Below are 22,663 nucleotides of genomic sequence, written 5' to 3'. Positions count from 1 at the left end.
GTGGTGGTGATAATTATGATGATGGTGATGTTGGTGGTGGTGATAATGAAGGTTATGATAATGACATTGATGGTGATGGTGACAACAATGATAATCATGGTGGTGATGATGGTGGTGGTAGTATGACGGTGATAATGATTGTGATGTTGAGGATGGTGGTGGTGATGATGGTGATGAAGACAGTATGGTAGTGTTGGTGATGGTAATGGGGTCAGGGGGAGGTCCTGCGAGCTTTCCTGGCCCTACAGCAGGTGCCTCCTGGGCTCCCTTCCGCAGCCTTGGGGTGCAGCCCGTCTGGGCTCCGCAGGCCCCGTGCATGGCCAGGGCTGTGCCCCTACCTGCCAGAGACCCTTCCAGCCTGGCCCTGCAACAAGCTCCGGCACCAGCTGTGCCTCCTGCTCTACTGACCAGCCCAGAGCCGTGTTCCTCAGACCTAAGTAATGTGGCAATGCTTTTGTTTTTGTTTTTGTTTTTTTTTTTTTTTTTTTTTTGCACAACCAAGGCTCACTCTGTCCCCCAGGCTGGAGTGCAGTGGCATGATCTCGGCTCACTGCAACCTCTGCTTCCCAGGTTCAAGTGATTCCCCTGCCTCGGCCTCCAGAATAGCTGGGATGCACCACCATGCCCAGCTAATTTTTGTATTTTTAGTAGAGACGGGGTTTCACCATGTTGGCCAGGCTGGTCTCGAACTCCTGACCTCAGGTGATCCACTTGCCTGGGCCTCCCAAAGTGCTGGGATTACAGGCGTAAGCCACCGTGCCCTGCTGACAACGCCTTTTAAGGGAAAGACCCACCCTACTGTTGACCTTCGTTGTTCTGATTACAATGTTGCAGGACTATGAACGCACACAAAGCTGGGAGCCCTCACCAGGCAGTAAAACTGGAATAAACCAAACAGAGGCCTATTTACAAAGTAAACACAAAACAGCAAAACCAATAAAATTTAAAGTTGTGGCACGCGTGTTGCAGGGCAGATGCTTCTTGGTGACAGGGCGCTGGCAGCGAGCTCCAGGGTGGAGAGATCTACCTGCGGGTTTGCCGTGTGTATACACTTCCCTGCCTTCCATTCAGTGAGCTCTGCTCTCACATACTTAAGGACGTGTCACATGAAGGCATCTTAATAATCACATGGCTTTGTTTGTTGTCGTCACACCTTATATTTAACCCAGAGCTGTCCTGGAAGGCACTTTTATGAGCGGGTTCCTGATAACTCGCCTAAGATGTCTCTTTTGGGTGAAGACAAGCTTTGCCTTGCAGCATGAGTAAGCAGGGCTTTAAACAGGAATAATCCAATTATTGCAGCGACTGCGAACAGAAGAAATGTTCATTGCATATTTACTGCTGCACTTACTCCTAATGAACTGCTCTGAGACGGGGAGAGGGAAGGCGGGAAGCACACAGAATGTGGCCCTGGGTGCACCACCCACAGCCCCAGAGAGCAACTGGCACGCCCCAGTGACACGTCGAGCTCCTGCCTCTTCTTCCTGTTGGAATTTACACGGGGTATTGGAAGTGGATGGGCCTTTGCTGGATGTGATGTCTGCATGAACATGCACATGAGTACATGCACACACCATATGCACACACACACCCCACCTCACACACATGGGCCCCCTGTATGGCATTTGGAAATAAGTGTCCCTCCAGATCACACAGAACATACCTGCACTCTGGCATTGCCATTGAAAACACAGCCTGTTAAGAAACAGTAGGTGGCCAGAATTCTTAGGCCACTGAGCGCTGTCCCCAGGAGGCAGTGGCCCAAGGCTGAATCCCCCAGGCAGGCACGCTTCTGATCGGCCACAGAAGACTTGGAAGGCACCAGGTGTCTCACTGTGGTTTACAGTCCTGATGTCATAAAAGACAGCCAGGGCTAAGGCTAAATGTTCTCCAAGCCTCCGTGGTTGTGTTAAGTCTGAGAAAAGATAGACCCAGGGCCCTCCAGTGCTGGTCAGAGGTGCCTCCACGCTGACTGTCTGCAGGAGGCACTGGTGGGCTCCCCCTCCCTCGGGGCACAGTGCCCCAGGACAGCAGCTCCAGCTCCTGCGTCTCACAGCTGGGCAGCCACCGTGGGCTGCTCAGGGGCATGTGCTGTGCTGCTGGGGTGGGTGGGCGAGGGGCCATGGGAGGTCTGTCGTGTGGTCACACCCGGCTCAAGCCCCCCGTCTGAGGTGGATCCAAGGAGCAGGGACCACTGCCCTTCACCCTTCCCAAGCATGGGTGGCCACCCTGCACCTCCTGCCCAAACAAAGGCCTGTGAGTGCCCGTGCTAGGCCACTGCACCCTCTAGAAACAGGAGCGGGTGACAGAGGGCAAGAAAGGAGACCCCAGGGGCCCCTCCCCTGTGGGCGTCCAGGCCTGCACAGAAGAGGGCGTATTCTCCCCAGAAAATGGACATTTTTAAGCTGCTTCAGCTTTGTTTTGTTTTTTTTTTTTTAAGCAAGGCAGAATACAAAATCACTTTACAACAAACAGTCGTCCCCTCCTGTGGACTGTGTCCCTGTGTCACAGGTTTCTCTTGTTGAAGGCTCTTGGAAGTTTCCCACCAAATGCAGTTTGGCCCTCAGGGCCCTCCAGACTGTGTCTGCAGCAGCCTGTCTCTCATTGGGCCCCCCAGGCTGTGTCTGCAGCAGCCCGTCTCTCATCAGGACCCACCCCAGGCTGTGTCTGCAGCAGCCCCTCTCATCAGGGCCCCCCAGGCTGTGTCTGCAGCAGCCCCTCTCTCATCGGGCCCCCCAGGCTGTATCTGCAGCAGCCCCTCTCTCATCAGGGCCCCCCAGGCTGTGTCTGCAGCAGCCCCTCTCTCATCAGGGCCCTCCGGGGCTATGTCTGCAGCAGCCCCTCTCTCATCGGGGCCCCCCGGGCGGTGTGTGCAGCAGCCCATCTCTCATCGAGGCCCCAGGGGCTGTGTCTGCAGCAGCCCCTCTCTCATCGGGGCCCCCCAGGGGGTGTGTGCAGCAGCCCATCTCTCATCGAGGCCCCAGGGGCTGTGTCTGCAGCAGCCCCTCTCTTATCGGGGCCCCGGGGTCACAGTAGCACTGACTGAGGTCCGGAGAGGCTGCCGAGATGGGAGATGAAGTCGTGGCTCCCAGAAAGCAGACAGTGCTCAGCAGAAACAGACGTGTCCTTCTCCACTTCTCCGCGCGGGACTCTCCCTGTCCAAGGCTGTCCTTTCCTCTCCCCCAGCCCCTGCCGGCCTGGTCTGCCCCGGGAGCTCTAGTCGTACCTGGATACACTCTCCCCGGCGAGGTCAGGCTCTCACAGCCTAGTGTCTGTGGAAAGGCCGACGCCCACCCCACCCCACCCGCTAGCTTCCAGCTCCTTTCCTTGCACCCCTGCCCTGGAGCTGGAAGGCCACCTCTGCTGTCCCCAGCCCCCTCCTGTGTTCCTAGGGGCAGCTGTCTGGGACACGAGTTACTTGTTCTGGAACATGGACTGATTCGATGACAGAACGGTCTCAGGAACCAGCAGCCCTTTGACCAAAGCCAGCACAGTCTTAAGGAGACTGGGGTCTGGGGGTGCCCCTTGGGTAGGAAAGGAGGGGAGCGGAAGTGGGCCTGAGTTTCTTCTCCCTTGGGAAAGGGGGTATTGGGTAGGGGTGCCACTGTGACCTGCTTTTTGGTACACATGCGTGTACATGCGGATGTGCATGATTGCCTGTGGGTCCCTGTGTGTACGCACTCCAGGGGCAGGGCGCGTCGTGTCTGCAGGCCGGATGAGAGCTTGTCTAGCAGCTCTGAGGTCATCACAGGTTCTCAGGACACCCAGTAGCAAGAGCCGTCCCACTTCAGCAGTTCACATGTTCCATCCTGTATAGCAGACACGTTCAGATGTCTGATCCCGTATGGCAAACAAGTTCAAATGTCCGATCCCACGTAACAGACACACCCCACTGGATTTTGAGGGTACAGCTCCTCCCATGCCAGCTGCCCAGCCCTACTTCAGGCTGAGAACCCCACTTAGCTGTCTGCTTCTTGTCCCCCAAGTTCAGACTGGGGAGGAAAGGATGGGAAGAGCCCTCTGGCTGTTACTAGAAGCACTGCCAGCTGTGGAGAGGCCCGCAGCCCTTCATCCCTACGGCCTGGTACAATGGATGTGTATTTGTCCCACTTCCGTGGGTGCCCGAGATGGCACACAGCTCGAGTGGGTGTCTCAGGACCGGCTGCTTCCATCCAGTAGAGGACATGGGGCAGAGGGTAGAGGCCCCTGTCTGCAGAGATGACCTTTGCAGCCGGGCCTAGATCTGCAGAGATGACCTTTGCAGCCGGGCCTAGAGGTGGCTTCCACCCTCCCTCCGTCCTGCATCCACGTCCTCCAGCTGTGTCTAAAGCTGTAGATGCAGGCGTGGTGAGAGGAAGCTGGGTGGCAGCTCCCAGGGAGGGCTCTCCTCCAAGGCACTGGGGTGTGTCCCCACACTGAGGACATGGCACGCCCTCCTCTGCACTGGTCCACCCAGGTGCTGTGGGCCGCCCTCCTGGGACCCTGCCCGCCCGCTGGGAGTCAGCGCGACCCTCACCTGCCTTTCCTGGGGTGTACTTTCCTCCTAGGCCTTTGTGTAGATGGGGTCTTGGAAGTCCCCTTTAACTTGGCCCCTGTCACCCAAACAGCCACACTGTTCTGTCTTCAACTCCATTCAAGGGTCGCCCAACTGTTTTTGGCAAGTTGGACTTTCGGCAAATTGATTGGGAGCCTGAACAAGGCTGTGCAGAGGACCCGTGACCAGCCAGGCCCCGCCCACATCCCAGCCCTTTCTTCCCCATGCTGTTTGCAGGGTCACCAGGCCTGCTCCTCTCTCAGACTTCAAGGAGAGCCCGGCTCCTGCCCTGCCCTGGCTGCCTCCCTCCCCTGAAACACAGTCCCAGCTTGCACTGGGCAGCATCCTCTGCGCTCTGCCCTCCTGGAGCCCAAGGTTTTTATGCTGCCACTGACGAGGGTCTAGGTGTAGCGGCTGTGTCATCCCGGGGACTGGGGGGCCTTGGAGCGGGAGGTGGCGTCTGTCTGGGGAGGCAGCTTGAATGCACACACAGAGGGGACCTGGGGTGGTGGAAGGAGCCAAGCCCTTCTGTAGACCTGGGGACTCATTGCCAGGGAGCCAGGTGGCCCCAGGGACGATACGCATGTGTGGTGATTGAGTCTGCAAGAGGGCACACACCGGACTTGTGTGTGTGTGCACATGTGCGTTTGTGTGTGGACATGTGGCTGTGTGTGGGGTGTGTATGTGTGTGCCTGTGTCTACATATGTGAATGGCATTTATGTGTGTGATGGAGAGCATGGTGTGGGACGGAAGATGGGGCTGACGGTACCTTGGAGAAGTGTTTCCAGGTGGAGAAAGAGCACTGCTGGCCCGGGGCCTGGCTGGGCTGAGACTCGGGGGCTGTGGGGTCCTACAGAGGCTGGAGATCGGTGAGATTCTAGATCCAGTCTGGACAAACCCACTCTGAGACGCACTCCCAGGCCCCCTTTCCATCCCAGGCAGGGGCTCCCTGGCTCCCTTCTCCAGCCACGCCCTAAGCACCTGCGCCTACCGGCCTGGGGACAGGCACCGCGCACATAAACACGCATGAGGCCCTGTGCCCTTTACCCACCATGCCCTTTACCCACCGTGCCCTTTACCTGTGGTGTGCTCAGGACCCCCCAGGTTAGCCCCTGTGGGCGGGTGATGACGTTTGTTTGCCCAGAGCCCACGTTTCCGTCACTGTCACTCACACTACCTCAGGAAGCTCTGTCAACCCCTGGGGACGCCGCTTCCCTTCCCTGAGAGCTATGGCAACATTGAGACCAGAGGGGAGGCCTCCTCACCCGTGCCCGGGGAAAGGGAGTTGTGAAATGTATGCTTGAAAGGCCCCTTTGTCCTCGGGACATGGTGGCCCGGCACTGTGCCTCTGACCGCCTCCAGCAGGAAGTGGGCTGGGGTGGGTGAGCCCAGCTCCTGCCATCAAACAAAAGGTGTTGTGTGCTCAGGGCCGGCCCGCTGGTGCCCTCGGGAGTGCCAGGCCCAGGGACGGGGCAGGCCTGCTGCCTGCTTGTCCCTTTGTTCTGCAAATGCTGAGAGCAGGCAAGCCCACAAAGTGACTTGCATGCATGTACATGTGTGTTTACATGAGAGTATACATGTGGGTGCATGTGCAGATACACATCTGTGTGTGTGCATGCATGCATGCGTGCATGTGTGTGCTGCACCTGTAGATACGTGTTTGCGAGCATGCATTTAAATGGGCATGTGTGTGCCTGTGTGTGTACCTGCATGCCCCTGCGTGGGGCGTGTGGTGTATACATGTGTGTGATGTGTACGTGTGTGTGTTGTGTACATGTGTGTGTGGTGTGTGGCCAGGCATGGCAGCTACAGCATAGGCAGGGCTGGAGCCACCTTCACCAGCCTAAGTTCCCCCGGACCCCACCGTCCTTCCTTCTCCTTCAGGTGACCCTGAGCACCACCGTGCATATTACCACATCATATCTGGCAGGGATGAGGGTCCTCTCCGTAGACAGCCAGTGGGCTGGGGCCTGGCACTGGAGCAGATGTGTGTCCAAGATGCTGAAGGCTGGCACATTGCCCCAGATCCCTCCCCCATCCTCGGCCCCACAGTCCCAATGAGCTCTGGTGGCTTCCATCCTAGCCTGACCGAGAGGGCCCCAGCAACACAGCCTGTGGGTTCTGGCCAGCCGAGCCCTGTGCTGGGTGGGGTGCTGCGGCCTGCACTGTGTCCACCCTCAGCCTCCTTCTCCCAGGACATCCCAGCCCAGACCATGAGCTTCATGTGGGTATGAGGTCCCAGCTGAGCTTGGTAGTGCAGGATTTGAGCCCAGGCCACCTCCTGTCCACCCTCTCACAGCCTGCCCTGCAGGCACGTCAGGACCTGCCCTCAGACACCACCCACACTGCCCTGGTTTTCTGGTCTGTGCCAACCCCACTCCTGCTGGCCCAGGCCCTGCCCTATGCTGCAGAGAGTGCCAGACCTGGCCCGGGCAGACGCAGAAACGTCTCCCTGTTGCAGGTGAAGGGCTCACTTCACCTGAGACAGCCCAGTCCCTGCTTCTGGCTGTTAGGGCAGAACAGGACAGGCACTGGGGACCCCAGGGGGTTTCTGAGGCCCCATTCAGCTCAGGATGAGAGCAGCAGCCACATGTGCTAAAGACTACCCTGGGTGCCATGGTGCAGGGCGGATGGGAGCCCACGTGGGGATTTCTTTTAAGCCACATTGGAGCCTCTTCCTTTCATGTCCTTCAGTGTTGCTGCTAGAGAAACACACCCCCAACACGCACACACGCACACACACGCGCACACACATACCCCAACACACACACCCCCAACACACACACACACACACACACGATGCTTTCTATAATTTGTCCAGCTCTTTTCTCAGGCATTGCAAGGGGATTTCTGCTATTGGGGCATGTGTGTTTCATCCTGTAGCTCCCTTGTGGGTTTAAGGTTCATGTTCGTGGGTGTCTGAGACTTTCTACCATATTTACTGTCACCCAACACGATGTATCAGGGATGGGAGACAGCTGCTGGCGGCTTTCTGCAAGAATAGGGAACAGACAAGAAAAGGGGCCCCGGGAAGACACATGACAGATTCCAGCCATCCCCACTCATGGCGCCATCCCCACTCTCAGCGCTGTTCCTCGGGGTTGGTGGAAGTGCAGCAGGTGGCTGGGACCCTCTGAGGGCCTGGGAGCTGCAGCCTGGGTGGCTTGTTCTTCCTGGAGTCGCCGTGGGAAGCCGGGGTTTCCCTGTCCCCATGTGCCACCGTTAGCGGCACGGAGCACAGTTGCTTTTTCGTGGGGGAACACACTGATTCTCAGCTGCAGTTTCCTCACCTGACTCTTCAGGTGAACGAGGGATGTTCCTGTGTCTCCTGGTCCCCTGGCTGTCTCAGCCGGCTCAGGCTGCCGTAGGAAAACTCCGCACACTGAGGGGCTTAAACAACACATGTTTATTTTCTCAGGGTTCTGGAGGCTGGACATTCAGGATCATGGTGCCGATAGGTTTGGTTCCTGGTGAGGATCTGATTCCTGGTTTGTAGGCAGCATCTTCTTGCTGTGTCCTGAGATGGTGCAGGGGGGTGGGGAGGGGAGAGAGAGACAGACAGACAGAGAGAGAGAGACAGCGAGCACACATGCTTGAATTCTCTGGAGTCTCTTAAGGACAGGAATCCTGGCAGATCAGGGTCCCACACTCATGGCCTCATCTAACCTTCTTCACCTTCTGAAGGCCCCGTCTCCAAATCCAGGGGTGAGGCTGCACTGAGAGGATATTCCATCCCTAGCACTGACCTGGAAAGGGATTAGGGGTAGCCATGCCCGGCTGGCGGACGCCTGCCTCCCTGGCTGTGGGTGCGAAGGTGCCGGGGGTGGGGTGGGGCAGGACTGGCTGGGACACAGCACCCCACAGCGTTCTCTGCCGTGGGTGCTGTGGCAGGCATGACCAGTCCATCTCAGACTCCTCTCTGCTGCAGCATCCTCTGCCATGGGTGCTGTGGCAGGCATGACCAGTCCATCTCAGACTCCTCTCTGCTGCAGCATTCTCTGCCATGGGTGCTGTGGCAGGCATGACCAGTCCATCTCAGACTCCTCTCTGCTGCAGCATCCTCTGCCATGGGTGCTGTGGCAGGCATGACCAGTCCATCTCAGACTCCTCTCTGCTGCAGCATCCTCTGCCATGGGTGCTGTGGCAGGCATGACCAGTCCATCTCAGACTCCTCTCCACTACAGTCATGCAGGCTTCAGGCAGCTCATCCTGCCTTGTCAGAACTGAGGACAAGAGCCCAGTCATTCTGGCTGGGATGCTGTCCCTTTGTCTGTCTTCCAGAAGGCCCCTGACCTCCCAGACCTGCCTCCCCTGCGATGACCCCAGGGCCTGCGCCCTCGTGGGGTGAGGAGTCAGCTGTTCCCCAGGACCCTGTCCTCTGCTGCCCACTGCTCCTAAAGGGACAGCCACTGCCTGTGGTCCAGCGGCATGATTGGCTGGCCCTGTGCAAAATGAAATTCAGGGCCCTTGTTAAAAATTATTCAGAATTTCAAGACATGGGAACTGCAGAGCGTTGTCCAAGCGGTGGCCCTCCTGTACCTGGAGCCGTGTGCAGCAGCCTGTTTGCATAGCCGTGAAGCCAGCCCGCTGCCCGTCTGGAGGACGGTGTGTTAGCACACGTGTGCACAGACGTGCATTTGCACAACTGTTTATGTAGGAGTCGTATCCCTCATATGGTGAGGAATCTCGAAAATTTTTTCAGGTTTTCAAGTAAACAGGTATCCTGGGGAACTACAGTTCCGGTTTATGCAAATTGAGAGTCCTGTGCTTTGTGTAAAAACGGGAAAAGAGGTGACGTGGAAGAGAAAACCCAGGAGAGAGGAGGAAGCCAAGGGCTCTGGAGCTTCGTGAAAGGGATGGGGGCTGCAGACAGGAGGTGGGGGCTGGGGGCCATGGGGGCCACTCTTGCCCTGGGCCTGGGTGTCTGTGCAGCCTGGGCCTGGTGTGGGTGACAGAGAGGCCTTCCCCACTCTGCAGGGCTGGCAACTGACGCAGCCCAGACACTGGGTTCTCTGCATCCTGGGGCCAGTGGACCCATCCAACATTGAGCCCCAGGAAGGAGGGACCCAAAGGGAAGACAGGAAGGGGCTTCATACGCACATTGCCCACATCCAGCAAGATGAGTTCCAAGCCTCTACCCCGAGGAACTCAGAACAGTGAGGACCCCGAGGAACTGTGAGTGGGTGAGGAAGGGGAGGAAAAGGCCCACCCTGGCCCTCCCAGCACTGGCGTGAAGCGAGCCACGTGCAGTCCATCCTCTTTGCACATAGCGTGGGGCGCCTGGCTCTCACCAGCGAGTGCAGTGGGGATATGTGACTTCATCCGTTCTCCTAGAGCCTTGGACCCAAACTTTCAAACTTCTTTTTCATGTAAGATGCAGACTCCCTGATCTCCCACCATAGGGTTAAAGTTGGTGGTAGAATCCTGTGTATATGAGTGTGCATGTTTATAACGTAACCTTGAACTAAAATACTGCCTGGCAGGTGTTTGGTATCTGATCTGAATGCCTGTTTTTCAACTGGATGGCGACCCCTGTTTGTAGGTCCGATTTTTATAAAAGTAATTATGTGTGCATTAGGAAGGACATAATTTTTCCCAGTTTGAGAAATGACTAATCGTTCTTTTGAGATTCCCGCAGCGAGGGTTGTGTTAATACAATCAGCTTTTACTCCGCCATGAAGTCCTTGCTTCTCGGGCTTCCTGGTGGAGTGTCATCTTCAGTCTGCCTAACCCCTACAGCCACAAAATGGGGTAGGCTTCCACGGAAGAGAGGAAATGCAATTCTCTGTGGCATGGGAGGAGTTGATGTGGGTTTCAGAGTCTTGTGCTAGTGGGGAGCCAGTGCCCCCATCCACCTGGCCCTCCCCTGCCCTGTCCAAGGGCCATCACAAGCACTCACATCCTTTAATCTTGGAGCCTTGACATGGCTGGTGCTGGACCAGCCCCAGGGGTCAGCCCGGCATCTGCAGATGAGACGTGGCAAGGGTGGGATGGGGGCCAGGGGTTGCTGTAAAATCCTCCAGTCAAGGATGGGGCATCGACTCCCCACCTCCTGCCTGGCCTCACTTTGAGCTCCAAGCCTGGGCCCCCTTGGTTCCCTCCCTGTGCACAGGCCGCCCTCGCTGCATCTGAGGATGTCCTAGCTGGGAACCCCCTCCTCCTGCCTTCCCCTGGCTCTCCAGTGGATTCCAGACGAGAGAGAGTGAGGCAGCCACGCTGCTGGAGGGGCCATGGCTCTGCTCCACAGACGTGTCTCCAGCTCCCTCGGTCACTGCTTACTGCTCCACGACTGGCCAATGGCGGAGCGGGACTTGGGGAGCAAGCACTAAACCAGGAGACCAGGAAGCTGGCGAAGCCCCTGGGCCCAGTGTCCCTGTGTGAGGGTCCCTGGGTGGAGCCACACCGGGCATTGCCTGAGGGCCCTCCCAGCCAGTACCAGGACCCAGGTGCCCTCAGCAACACCCTCACGATCCACGAGAGCAGCACGCCGACTGCCTCTCTCTTTTCTCCCACAGCAAGAATCATCAAGACCAAGCAGTGGTGTGACATGCTTCCATGTCTGGAGGGGGAAGGCTGCGACTTGTTAATCAACCGGTCAGGCTGGACGTGCACGCAGCCCGGCGGGAGGATAAAGACCACCACGGTACGTGACCCTCGGCTTTCTCGTGGGTGCGCTGGGGAGGGGGCATGCGCGGGCCTCCGACGCCACCCTGGCTCAGAGGGGACAGGTGGCAGCTGCTCATTCTGTCATGCAGAGAGGCCAGGGCCCTGTCTCCTCCCCCACCTCCCTCTCTGGGGCTGAATTCCTGACCATCTGTCCTGGGGCAGACGGTCTGTGAGTACATGGGGGCTGAGAGCTGGATGTAATACCACCTGCAAGGCTGGTCAGCCCAGAAGTCAGATCACTGACCAGGCCCCGAAACCCACTGGTTAGAGCCATCTTGTTTCCGGGACTGATGTGCCCGTGATTCCAGGCTGGAGGAGGCGTCCACCCCTCCTGAAGATGAACTTCTGATAACTCCCTCAGGGCACGGTGGGGGTTCTGTGGAGACAGGGCCGGGTGCAGGTTCCGTCCAGGTGTGCTCCTTCTGTCCCTGGGCCTGGCCTGGTGGCTGCACACACCAGAGACCCAGAGGGCCCTTCAGCTCCTCTCTGTCCCCCTGAGTGGGGCATGCAGCGCACCCCGCCCTCCCAAAGCCACGGCTGACCTGGGTCTCTGGAGCTGCTCTTCCCAAGGGCGGGAGCTTGGGAACGCCGGGTGGCCCTGGGCCTTTTCTGAAGGCGGCTCCTCCAGGCATGCCACGGATGCTGAGGCGGTTTCCCCTGCAGAGGGGCAGAGGAGGGGAGCCCACGCCCATGTGCATGGGGCTCGGGGCATTCCCATGGGGTGGCCGTGACTTCTCACTAGCGAGTGGCACCCCCTCATCCTGGCTTCTCCTCCTTTGAGGTTGGCATTGGAAGCTGAGGACGTGAGTGGGTGAGCGTTTCCCTAACATGGATCCGTGCTGCACGCTCTGGGAATGTTAAGTCAGGGAGATCTGTGGCTGGACAGAGGATCTGGAAAGCCCCCTGGCATCCGAGCCTCCTCCCAGGATTGCACAGGGAGAGGGGGCTGCAGCTCCTCACACTGGGCTGCAGGGAAGTCCTTCCCCTTGCTGCCTGAGCAGCCTCCAAGAGAGGGCTCGGCTGGGTTGTTCCGGCACTTGGTTCAAGAGGCCAATTTGGTAGAGCTGCTGCAAGGAGAACCACGGATCTCTGGGGTTCTAATGTAATTCGGGGCTCTCAGGGTCGTCTTCTGAGAGTCGCATGGCTTTCTGCTGCAGCCAGGATGTCAGTGAGATGGGCAAGGCAGCACTCCAAGCCCCCCGTGGGTTTCTCAGGGGCCTCTTGCATTCGTGGAAGTTCATGCAGACTCAGCCTCGCTGGCAGCCCAGGGCCCCCCCCCCGGGAGTGCCTGCCTGGAACGTGGGCCTGTAGGAGGAATGTGAGGCCAGGCAGCGGTGCCGCCCGGAGGCATGCGGACAGGACAGGAGATGAGGGGCATGGGTTGCTCTGAGCTGAGGTCCTGGGCTTTGCCTGGTCAGGGTTTATCTGGCATTCAGTGCAGAAGCAAATGATTCCATCCTGCACCCATGAAATGCACAGTGCTCTACCACGTCCTTACTGCCACCTATCCGCAGAGAGGGCCTAGGCTCTCCTCTGTCCCTGCTCTTTGGGGTTCCCAGGCCTGCGTTACCGCCCTGAGTCTCCAGCAACACAAACAGCAGGTGCATTCTGTCCACCTGTGGACCCCGGTCAGGCACAGCCTTTCGTTTCCCTCTTAGAAGCTTCAACATAAGTGGCCACCTCGCCCTGAATTTGGGAGGGATGGGTGTGAAAGCCACTCTGGGTCCCAGCTTCCAGTGACCCATCACTTCTCAGTCGCCCTTCGATGAGCCCCTCCTCCTCGTGACTCGAGGCCCACGAGGCGCCCAGGCCAGCGTTCAGGCTGCACCCCTTCAGGAAGGAACTCAGATGCACCTCTGTGAGTGGACTGCTCAGTTCGCCGGGGTGGGAAGTCAGGGAGTCCACAGACCCTGTGAGAGCTGGCGGTGGATAAAGGTGCGTCACTTGGGCGCGGGCAGCCCTGCTGAGCCAGTGACAGGGCCAGGACCGGCCCGGCCCCCCCAAAGGCCTCGAGGCGCTCAGCAGAAACAGGATTGGGTCCTTAGCTGGAGGCCGCTGGCATCATCACATTTTGGTTTTTGGTAATTTATTGGGGTGAAATTCACGTAACATAAAGTTGTTGATTTTAAAGTGAGCAGCTCATTGGCATTGGGCACACTTACAGTGCTGTGCCACCACCCCCTCTACCTTGCTTCAGAGCATTTGCACCCCCTGGAGGGATGCCCTTCACCCACCAGGCACCATCAGGGTCTTCCGACTTGCGTGAAGCCTTCTCCCGGTGCAGCTCTGCAGCCGCTCCTGCCAGGGTCACCATGACAGACCTTTTGGCCCCACTAAGGGCAATGCTAATTAAAGTGATAGGTGAAGCCCCCCGCGCGCAGGGCACACGCTGGTAAGTGGGGGACACAGATGTGGCCTGTCCCCAGCCTGTCAGGCTGCCTGGAGAAGGCCTTGTCAGCTAGCTTGATGGGGTTTGCCTTTCTTCACTGTTGGCCCAAACCCTGGACCAGCCCTCCCTGCTCCTGCATCCACCCAGAACGCCTGTCTTCTCCTCTCTCCTCCTCCCCTTTGGTTATTCAGCACCTGAGTCATTCTCATGAAGTCTCATCAGGGACCCCTTCACCTACCCGAGAACCAGACCAGGGCCACCCAACCAGCCTCCCGCGTCTGTCCAGGGCCGCCCAAGCAGCCTCCTGCGTCCGTCCAGGTCTGCCTGGCCAGCACGGCCTCTGTGTGTGCAGAGACGGGGAACCGAGGTGCTCACCGTGTCAGCTCAGTCCAAGCCCACAGGGCCCACCACAGGAGGCAGTGAGCCCCCCTTGTTCTGGGGCATTTGAGGTAGAGGCTGACCAGGCACCTGGGATATTCCAGAGGGGTTCGAGCCTTCCTGGCTTTGGGAACAATAGCTGCACCTGTCCAGTGCTTGGTGTGCTCAGATTCTGGCGGAGATGGTTGGAGACTCCCCTTCCCTTGGGCCTTGCAGGCCTGGGAGCTCAGTTTCACAGGCTTGAATACTGCGGCTGGGCGAGCTGGAGTGACTGCTGGTGGCCAGGTGTACAGAAGTCCAGGGAGGTGGGATTGATTCTGCGTGGTCTGCTCAACATGAAGGCCAGACTTGGTTTGGTGTGAGATCCCACGTGGCTTTCAGCTCAGGAGACTCAGATACTCTGATCTTCCCATCGTTAGGACACTTCGCAGGGGACCCCCCAAGCCTCTGCTGGTAGAGGCTTGGAGGGCACTTGCAGGGACCAGGGACATGGGCAGGTGGGAGTCTGACTGTAGCAGGACACTCCGTCATCCAGCAGAGGAAGGACGGCTGTCCGCTTCCAGGCCAGTCACTCTCAGGCACCCTGATTCTTCTAGAGAGTGAGGTCTCATAGGTGGAGGGGACGGCTCTGCTTTCCTGGGGGAGAGTGTGTGTCGGAGGCTTGAAGACCTGTCTCTCAGCCTGTGCCTCATGTTGCATGGTGGGGGCACCTTGTATACATGGGCCGCGGATGCCTGATCCTCACCCCGTGGATCTCAGTGAGTGAACGTGTGCTCATTCCAGGGGACCGGGTGGGCCCTGTAATCTTCCCTTGTGCTCACTCCAGGGGACTGGGTGGGCCCTGTAATCTTCCCAGGTATCTCGGGAGAAGTCTCTGGGAACAGCAGGAGAGCCGGCTCCTAATAGAATCACTGGCCTGTGGTGACCTGTGTTCAAAGCTTTCTGAAAAGGTTAGTTGAGCTCTGGAACCAAACACCATAGAATTGGAAGCTACAATCCCAGTTGTGCGATTGCATCTGAGTTCTCTCCTAGATGGTAAATTAGCTACATGAGGTTTCACACTTTACCATAAATTGGTTTTCTGAGAGATGATGGTATTCTCATAACTTGGCTTTTAGAGACCCAGTGGATACTGAGTTGCTGCTAATTCCATCCTAATAGCCACGTTCTCAGATTAGAGCCGGCCTCCAGCCCAGGCCCGATGCAGGCAGCCACCCGCTCCCAGCCTGCCCAGCTACGCGCCACCATCGCGCCGAGCCCCCGTCACTCCCCAACCCCTTCCCACGTGGGCCGTTGCCGTTTACTTTTCTGTGTGGCCCCACCAGAATGTGGGTCGCCTAGCACGGGTGCTGGGCCTAAGGGTGCTGCTGCCCCGTCCCCTTGCAATGCCTGCGCCTCTGTATGTGACACGTGGATTCACGATTCATGGATTAACCGAGTGTGGACCCCAGGCACATGCTGATGCTTGTGTTTCCAGGATCACTGCTTTTTTTGAGATGGAGTTTCGCTCTTGTCACCCAGGCTGGAGTGCAAGGGCACGATCTTGGCTCACTGCCACCTCCACCTCCCGAGTTCAAGTGATTCTCCTGCCTCAGCTTCCCGAGTAGCTGGAATTACAGACACCCGTCACCACACCCAGCTAGTTTTTGTAGTTTTAGTAGAGACAGGGTTTCACCATGTTGGCCAGCTTGTCTCAAACTCCTGACCTCAGGTGATCCATCCGCCTCGGCCTCCCAAAGTGCTGAGATTACAGGCGTGAGCCACCGCGCCGGCCCAAGATCACTGCTTTTGAAAGTGCAGGCTCTCACCCCATTAGTGGGTTGTGAAATTAATTTAATAGATCATGACTGGCATTTAAAAGGAGGAAGGAATAGAGTGAAGATGTGAGAGAGCATCTGTGTCAGGAGGGTGAGCGCCCGGTGACAAAGCACGCACCTGGGCACACACGCTCACGTGGGAGAAGCCTTTCTCCTAGGTTGCTATGAAAGACCGGAAGTCCGCGTCCTGTGGGGACTTGAGAGAAAATGACGTCTGCGGAGCTTTTCCAGGCGCTGCCTCTCCGCTGGCTCTACCCTGTGGACGTCCACCTGCCCCAGGCGAGGGAAGCCTGGGTGGGTGTTGCAGGTTCTCCCGAGGTGTGAGCAGCGCTCCTTCTTGGCCCCCGACTCTGGCTCCTGCTCCCTGGGGACAGGCCTGGAGCTGCTGTCCGCCCTCCTTCCCATTCCTGTGCTCTGCCTCTGGCCTCCTCTGTCCTTGAGCTGGGCTCACAGAGCTGGAAGAGGAGGGACAGTCAGGGCTGGTGGGGCCGAGGGGAGCAGGCCGGGCCCACACACCAGCAGGTCTTCTCTCCACATGTTCCTTGGCTGGGGCTGCGAACCGCACATGCGACTGGCTTTTGGAGATATTCTGATCAGTGTTTGCCCCGCCACGTTTTCGTAATGTTTATGTATTGCAAGATACTTGTCAGTGAGCTGTGCCATCTCCTACATCAGAATCAGCCAGCTAGATGGAAATCCTGTTTGCACATTCACTATTGAGCACCACCTTCTAATTCTGTGCTGCCTGAAATCACAGTTGTGGGGGTGAAGAAAATTCAGTGGGGTTTCTGTATGGTTCTATTCGGGAACTTGTATTTCATGGAAACTCATTACACTACAAGCCCATTTCCCCAACGTGAGAGATTCTGCGGATGTGCAGACAGCAGCTGCTGCTGATCTCGTGGGGGCTCAGACGTCTAAATTCCACCCCGGCCAGGCATCCCGGGAGTGTGGTATAGTCAGGCCATTCCAGGGCTTCCGTTGGATATGGACAAGAGGACGCTGAGGTCTCCTTGGGGCCTGGTGGCCCGGCCAGCAGCCTGCCAAAATGCTGTCTCTTCTCTCATCTTGCCGTAAACTGCTGCTGACTTGGGCTGGGCAGCTTGTGCTGTCAGCCTGCCGGCAAGTTCTGGAGGTCAGACTCACCACTGATCGATGATTTACGTCACCTACAAGCCCCTCTGGAAAAGGTTCTGTGGTCGTCTCGTGGCTGGAGAGCTCTCCCGTTAGCATCTCCAGCAGTGCTGAGCGTGGTCCACGGAGGCCTTGTTTGGGATTTAGGAGCCAGCTTGCTACGGGGAGGAGCCTTCTGGCTGCACGGCCCCTGTCCCAGTGGATGGCTTGCCTTGTCCAGGCCACCAGGACCCTTGCCCCTGAGCTTCCTGCAAGCTTGGAGCCTGGAGGTGGGGCCCATCCCAGGAAAGGCACCTGTGGGAGGCAAGCTCAAACCGTGAGGTCTCTTCATTCTTGGATTCTGAGGGCCTAGCGTGTGTCAGCATGGCCCCACTAACAGATCTTTGGGAAGAACAGGCTAGGACTCCTGTCTCAGAGCACCCCCAGCGTGAAGAAGGAGTTGTCAACACTGAGGTCCCGGCCCAGCCCTCCCGTGTCTGTGCCAATCCGCCAGGCGGCTGGGGCACAAGAGTGCATTCCCGTGCCAGGCCCTCGCCCAGGGCGGCCCTGCAGGACAGTGTGTCCGTGGCCTGCATACTGCACCCTGATTCTTGGAGGAGCCGTCCACAGGAAACAGCAGACGCTTTCGCACCAAGATCCCAGTTAAAGAGGACGAGACGCTCACACTTCCTTTATGTGCCTTCTGGAACCCCCTGTAGGGTGACAGGGACACAAAAGGGGGAAAATGGCCTCCCGCTTTGAGTGCAAACTCAGCAAGACAGGTCTGGAAGGGTGGGAGCGGGTGGACGGAGCTGACAAGGAGAGCTGAACCCCAGGGGAGCAGTGTGCGGGCTCTGCCTCCACTCTGATGTAGGGCAGCGCTGACTGCCTCCTCCCAGCGCTGTGGAGGTGGGCCCAGTTGAAAGGCTGCATAAGAGACCCCTGGTCCTTCCCACCCACCACCTGGGCCTCAGCTCCCTGCAGAACCCAGAGAAGACTGGACTCACAGAGGCTCATGCTGGAGAGGCAGAGACCTGGGCGGCGCTGGACCCTGCAGCAGAAACACAGCCAAGCGTGGCAGGAACTTCTGGAAACCAGGAGATTCGGTGAAAATCGACGTTCTGAGGTGAGTCCCCACTCAGCTCCCTGAGGGCTCAGTCAAGAGACAGGAGGCTTCTTTCTGGATACACTTCCTGCCTGTGTGTCCTGAGGCCGCCATAACCAATGACCACGTTCTGAGTGGCTGGAAATGGCAGAAACGTATTATCTCAAGGTCCTGAAGGCCAGAAGGTTCCAGATCGAGTGGTCAGGGCCCTGCTGTCTTGGGAGGCTCTTGGGGAGGCCCCTGTCTTGCCTCTCGTAGCTTCTGGTGACCCCAGGTGTTCTTGGCTTGTGGCCACAGCACTCCATTCTCTGCGTCCGTCTTCATGGGGCCTGCTCTGTTTGCCAAATTTCCTTCTCCCTTTCCTTATAAACGCTCCAGCCATTGGCTTTCGGGTCTAAATCTAGGATGATTTCATCTGGAGATCTTTCACTGATCATACCTGGAAAGAACCTATTTCCAAATCCAGTCAGAGTCTGAGGTTCCCCAGTGGACATGAACTTTGGGGGCCCCCCATCCCACCCACTGAGCTCACCAAGCCCAGATCAGAACCCATGGGTGCCATGCGTTGGGGGCCAGAGGGCCCTCCTGTGAAGCCCACCTGCCACCAGCCAGCTGTTTAGCGCTGTGCTCCTAAACATGGTGGAAAGCAAAGGTCACTCTTTGGGAGAGAAACAAAACCAGAAGAAGCCAAAGGAAGAGGAGCGAGGAACGTAGAGGCTGCAAGGAGTCATCGAGACAGCAGAGGAAGGGCCAGCACACCAGCTAAACCACAGCTCAGCCTCAGAGACAGCGGACATGCATCCAGACACAGGAGGGGGCGAGGAGGCTGGGGGTTGGGGGGGCAGGGAGGTGAGGAGGCCAGGGCCTCCATCTTCCTCCTCGTGGGTGCTCTGCTTCCTCTCCCTGGCTCTCAGCCTTAGGGACGTGTTTGGCAGATGAAAGGATGTGGTTGTGACCCCATGTGCTGCCTGGAACACTGGCTCTGACCCCTGAGCCCTGTGGGTGTCATTACTCCAAGCCTGTCCTGCTGGAGAGAAGAGGGGAGCCCAGGACTGGGTGAGGAGTGGGGCCTGCTGGCCCGGCCCAGGCGCCTCATGAGACAGAGGTGAGCCTGGCCAGCAGGCCTGCCCCAGCCACAGATGTCACCACTGAGTTTGGACAGTGAGTCTGGATGCTGTTGGTGGCCTGGCAGTAGACAAGTGGGATGGGGAGCTTGTTAAAGGAGTGCCGAGAAACCTGGAGATTTTACATTTAAGTCTTTAATCCATCTTGAGTTAATTTTTGTATAAGGTGTAAGGAAGGGGTCCAGCTTCAGTTTTCTGCATATGGCTAGCCAGTTTTCCCAGCACCATTTATAAAACAGGGAATCCTTTCCCATTGCTTGTTTTGTCAGGCTTGTCGAAGATCAGATGGTTGTAGATGTGTGTGTTATTTCTGCAGCCTCTGTTCTGTTTCATTGGTCTATATATCTGTTTTGGTGCCAGTACCATGCTGTTTTGGTTACTGTAGCCTTGTAGTATAGTTTAAAGTCAGGTAACATGATGCCTCCAGCTTTGTTCTTTCTGCTTAGGATCCACACATATGTATATTGCAGCACTATTTACAATAGCAAAGACTTGGAACCAACCCAAATGCCCATCAATGATAGACTGGATAAAGAAAATGTGGCACATATACACTGTGGAATACTATGCAGCCATAAAAAAGAATGAGTTCGTGCCCTTTGTAGGGACATGGATGAAGCCGGAAACCATCATCCTCAGCAAACTAACACAGGAACAGAAAACCGAACACTGCATGTTCTCACTCATAAGTGGGAGTTGAACAATGAGAACACATGGACACAGGGAGGGGAACATCACACACCAGGGCCTGTTGGGAGATGGGGGGCAAGGGGAGGGAGAGCATTAGGACAAATACCTAATGCATGTGGGGCTTAAAACCTAGATGATGGGTTGATAGGTGCAGCAAACCACCATGGCACATGTGTACCTATGTAACAAACCTGCATGTTCTGCACATGTATCCCGGAACTTAAAGTAACATTTTAAAAAGAGCCTGGAAAGCACTTTGGGAAACTGTACACATACACACACATACATGTATACATGGCACAGATGTGTGCATACATGTACATGTGGTATACCTATAGGTACTGTACGCCTGTGTGTGTGTAGCAGCAGAATGTGTCACAAATCCAGTAGAATGTTGGAGACATAAAACTGAGGCAATCTCTCAGCCGAGAGTAGAATTTTCTAAAAGAAATGGGAACTAGGAAAGGAAAACAATAGAGAATCAGAAGATTGATTCAGGAGTTCTGAACGATATAACCTCCTGAAATAGCGGAAAATGAAGAAGAAATTATCAAAGAAATGCTTTCTAAAAACCTCTCCAGAACTGACCGGTTTCTGCTGTGACAGTACTCACCAAGCCCAGAAAATGAATGAATACAGTCGCATCCTGAAGCATGCCAGCATGAAGTTTCAGACCACGGGAGATGAAGAACATCCCCAAAACTCAGAGGGAAAAACCAGGTCATGGTCAAAGACGCCCAGAGCAGAGCATCGTCAGGTTCTCAGCAGATCCCCGAAGCCGGGAAACAGGGTTGCCAGGTCTTGCAGAGCGCAGGCTGCGACTCCTGACCTGGAACTCCGTCGCTGCTGGAATGGGCCGTCAAGGGTGCAGGGAGAACAGGCTCCAGCCCTGGGCATCCCAGGAGGAGCCTTGCACGTACCTGTGCTTCGGAAGATGAGGGGAAGGGGTCAGGGGAGAAGGGGGGGTCTCCCAGGGAGAGGGCAGTGAAGAAGCACCCAATGCTTCTCAGGAATTCGCAAATGAACTCCAAATAGGCAGGCATTCAGGGAGGGAAAAGACGAAGATTTTTCTAGGAAAACAAGCACAAATGCCCTGAGGCTCCAGCGTGGGAATGTTGGAGAGCTGTGGCCGAGCCAGCACTGCCTCGGCTGGACCCGTTGCCCACGTATTCATTAGGCCCCATTCTCTGTCGGGCACTGCAGGTGCCATTGGAGAGCTCCAGTGCTTCTCAGGGACCACAGAGCAGGCATGGCCCCTGCCCTCCAGGAGCCACACGGGGGTGACACTCATCATTGGACACAGCTTCTGAGGGGGGTGATGGCCCAGTTGAATTGGTCAGGGCACAGTCAAGGGAAGAGGGTCCACCCAGGTCCTCTGGGCCAGCACCCTGGAGAGCCTGGCTTAGGCGTCGAGAGGGACCAGGGTGTCACCAGGGGTGAGTAAGGCCCCAGGCCGGGCAGGGCCAGTCTGCAGGGCCCAGTAGCCGTCTGTCCTGCGTGTGGTGGGGGAGGACACAGCCACTTCATCTGGGAGTGAGATAGACCTGCCTTCACGAGCCCGGGTGGGCTGTGGAGCTCGTGGCCTTGCATGGCCAGGGTAGGGCTGCTGCGGACAGCAGGCCATGGGCTGAGCAGAAGCGCAGGGCCCGGGGGGGTCTGCAGTGCCCTCTCCCAGACACAGGCAGGCGAGAGCCGAGGTGGTATCAGGGTGCACCCGACCTCTCCCTTGGATGTCCATGGCCACTTCCTGGCCCCCTGCACAGCAGACACTGAGCCCCGCTGTGGCCATCATTAGTCACCAAAGGCTGAGGCTGCTGGAGGAAGAAGGGGGACGCTGTAGCTAAACACTGAGCCTCTGTGGGGGCAGCAGGGAGGCCCCCAAGCAGGAAGGTGGTGGCTGTGGTTGTGGAGGAACGCAGTTTTAGTCCATTTTATGGGCCCAGGGGGATTTTCGACTTTTTCTTTTGAATCCCATATGGGGAGGTGTGCAGACATCCCTCTCGCCAGGGGCCCTGGCCTGCACACACCCACAGGGGCTCTGCTTCCGAAGGCCGGCTCACCTCCCCCGTACTTCTGGAACTAATGCCAGGTGGATGCAGAGCCGGGAGGACTGCAGAGAACTGTCCCTCGGGTGAGGTGGCACGTCCTGTCCCCCTCGGAGCCCTCCAGCCAGCAGCTCAGCCCCGGCCGCCTGGGCCAGAGCCCAGAGGCTCCGAGTCCGTCTGGAGTGTGATCAGATGGCGTTCATGGAGCCTGACTCAGGGAACCGGAGGGAGAGGGAGGCTGAGCTCAGGAAGAGATGGCTGCGATGGCCAGGGCAGAGAAAAACTGCCCAGAAGGATTGTGAAGGAACAGGAGAGAGAAGGACATTCTCTCCCCTCTCACCAGCCCAAGAAAGCAGGGTGGTGGTGGGCCGAGGTGGCCTGAAGACCGCCCCCCTGCATTCTTTCCCAAGGACAAAGAAGGCTGAGGCTTAAACAGGCCTGAGAGATGGAGCAGGGGTGGGTACTTAGCCAGAAGTGGCCCGGGACCCGCACCTAACTAATCTTTGTTCTGCACAAACAATGAAAAATACTAAGTCATTACTCTGATCCCTGTCTGCAATCCATTTTGCGTTCTTTTGAATCACCGCTATTCATCACCACGATAATAGCTGGACATTTTAATAGATTCTGTGTGTAAACAAAAACGTATATGGCCGGCGCCATATCAGCTAGTATTGTAAGCAGTGACACTCTTCATTTTCTCAGCAGAAATGAGCCCAGAAACAAAAAAATTGGTTTGACCAAACCCACATTATTTCTGTCTGCACTTTGGGCCAGTTTCGTAATGGGAGACATGACACG

At 57.1% G+C, this 22,663-nt stretch overlaps 1 protein-coding gene across 4 annotated transcripts in view; it reads left to right on the top strand.

Moving 5' to 3' along the window:
• The window catches only part of TAFA5 (TAFA chemokine like family member 5), a 396,065-nt gene that overhangs the window by 203,152 nt on the left and 170,250 nt on the right, over positions 1–22,663 (top strand). For all 4 annotated transcript variants that reach the window (XR_010116879.1, XM_063622507.1, XM_055251651.2 and 1 more), the window contains exon 3: positions 11,051–11,178. Coding sequence is in view for 3 of the 4 variants with exons in the window: in XM_063622507.1 (XP_063478577.1) it covers positions 11,051–11,178 (128 nt within the window). In the remaining variant the exon portion in view is untranslated. The remainder of the gene's footprint in view (positions 1–11,050; positions 11,179–22,663) is intronic.

This window comes from Symphalangus syndactylus, chromosome 18 (genome assembly GCF_028878055.3).
Source record: "Symphalangus syndactylus isolate Jambi chromosome 18, NHGRI_mSymSyn1-v2.1_pri, whole genome shotgun sequence".
Taxonomy (NCBI): Eukaryota; Metazoa; Chordata; class Mammalia; order Primates; family Hylobatidae; genus Symphalangus; species Symphalangus syndactylus.
Note: the sequence above shows the minus strand (reverse complement) of the source record. Positions and strands in the feature narration are given on the sequence as shown.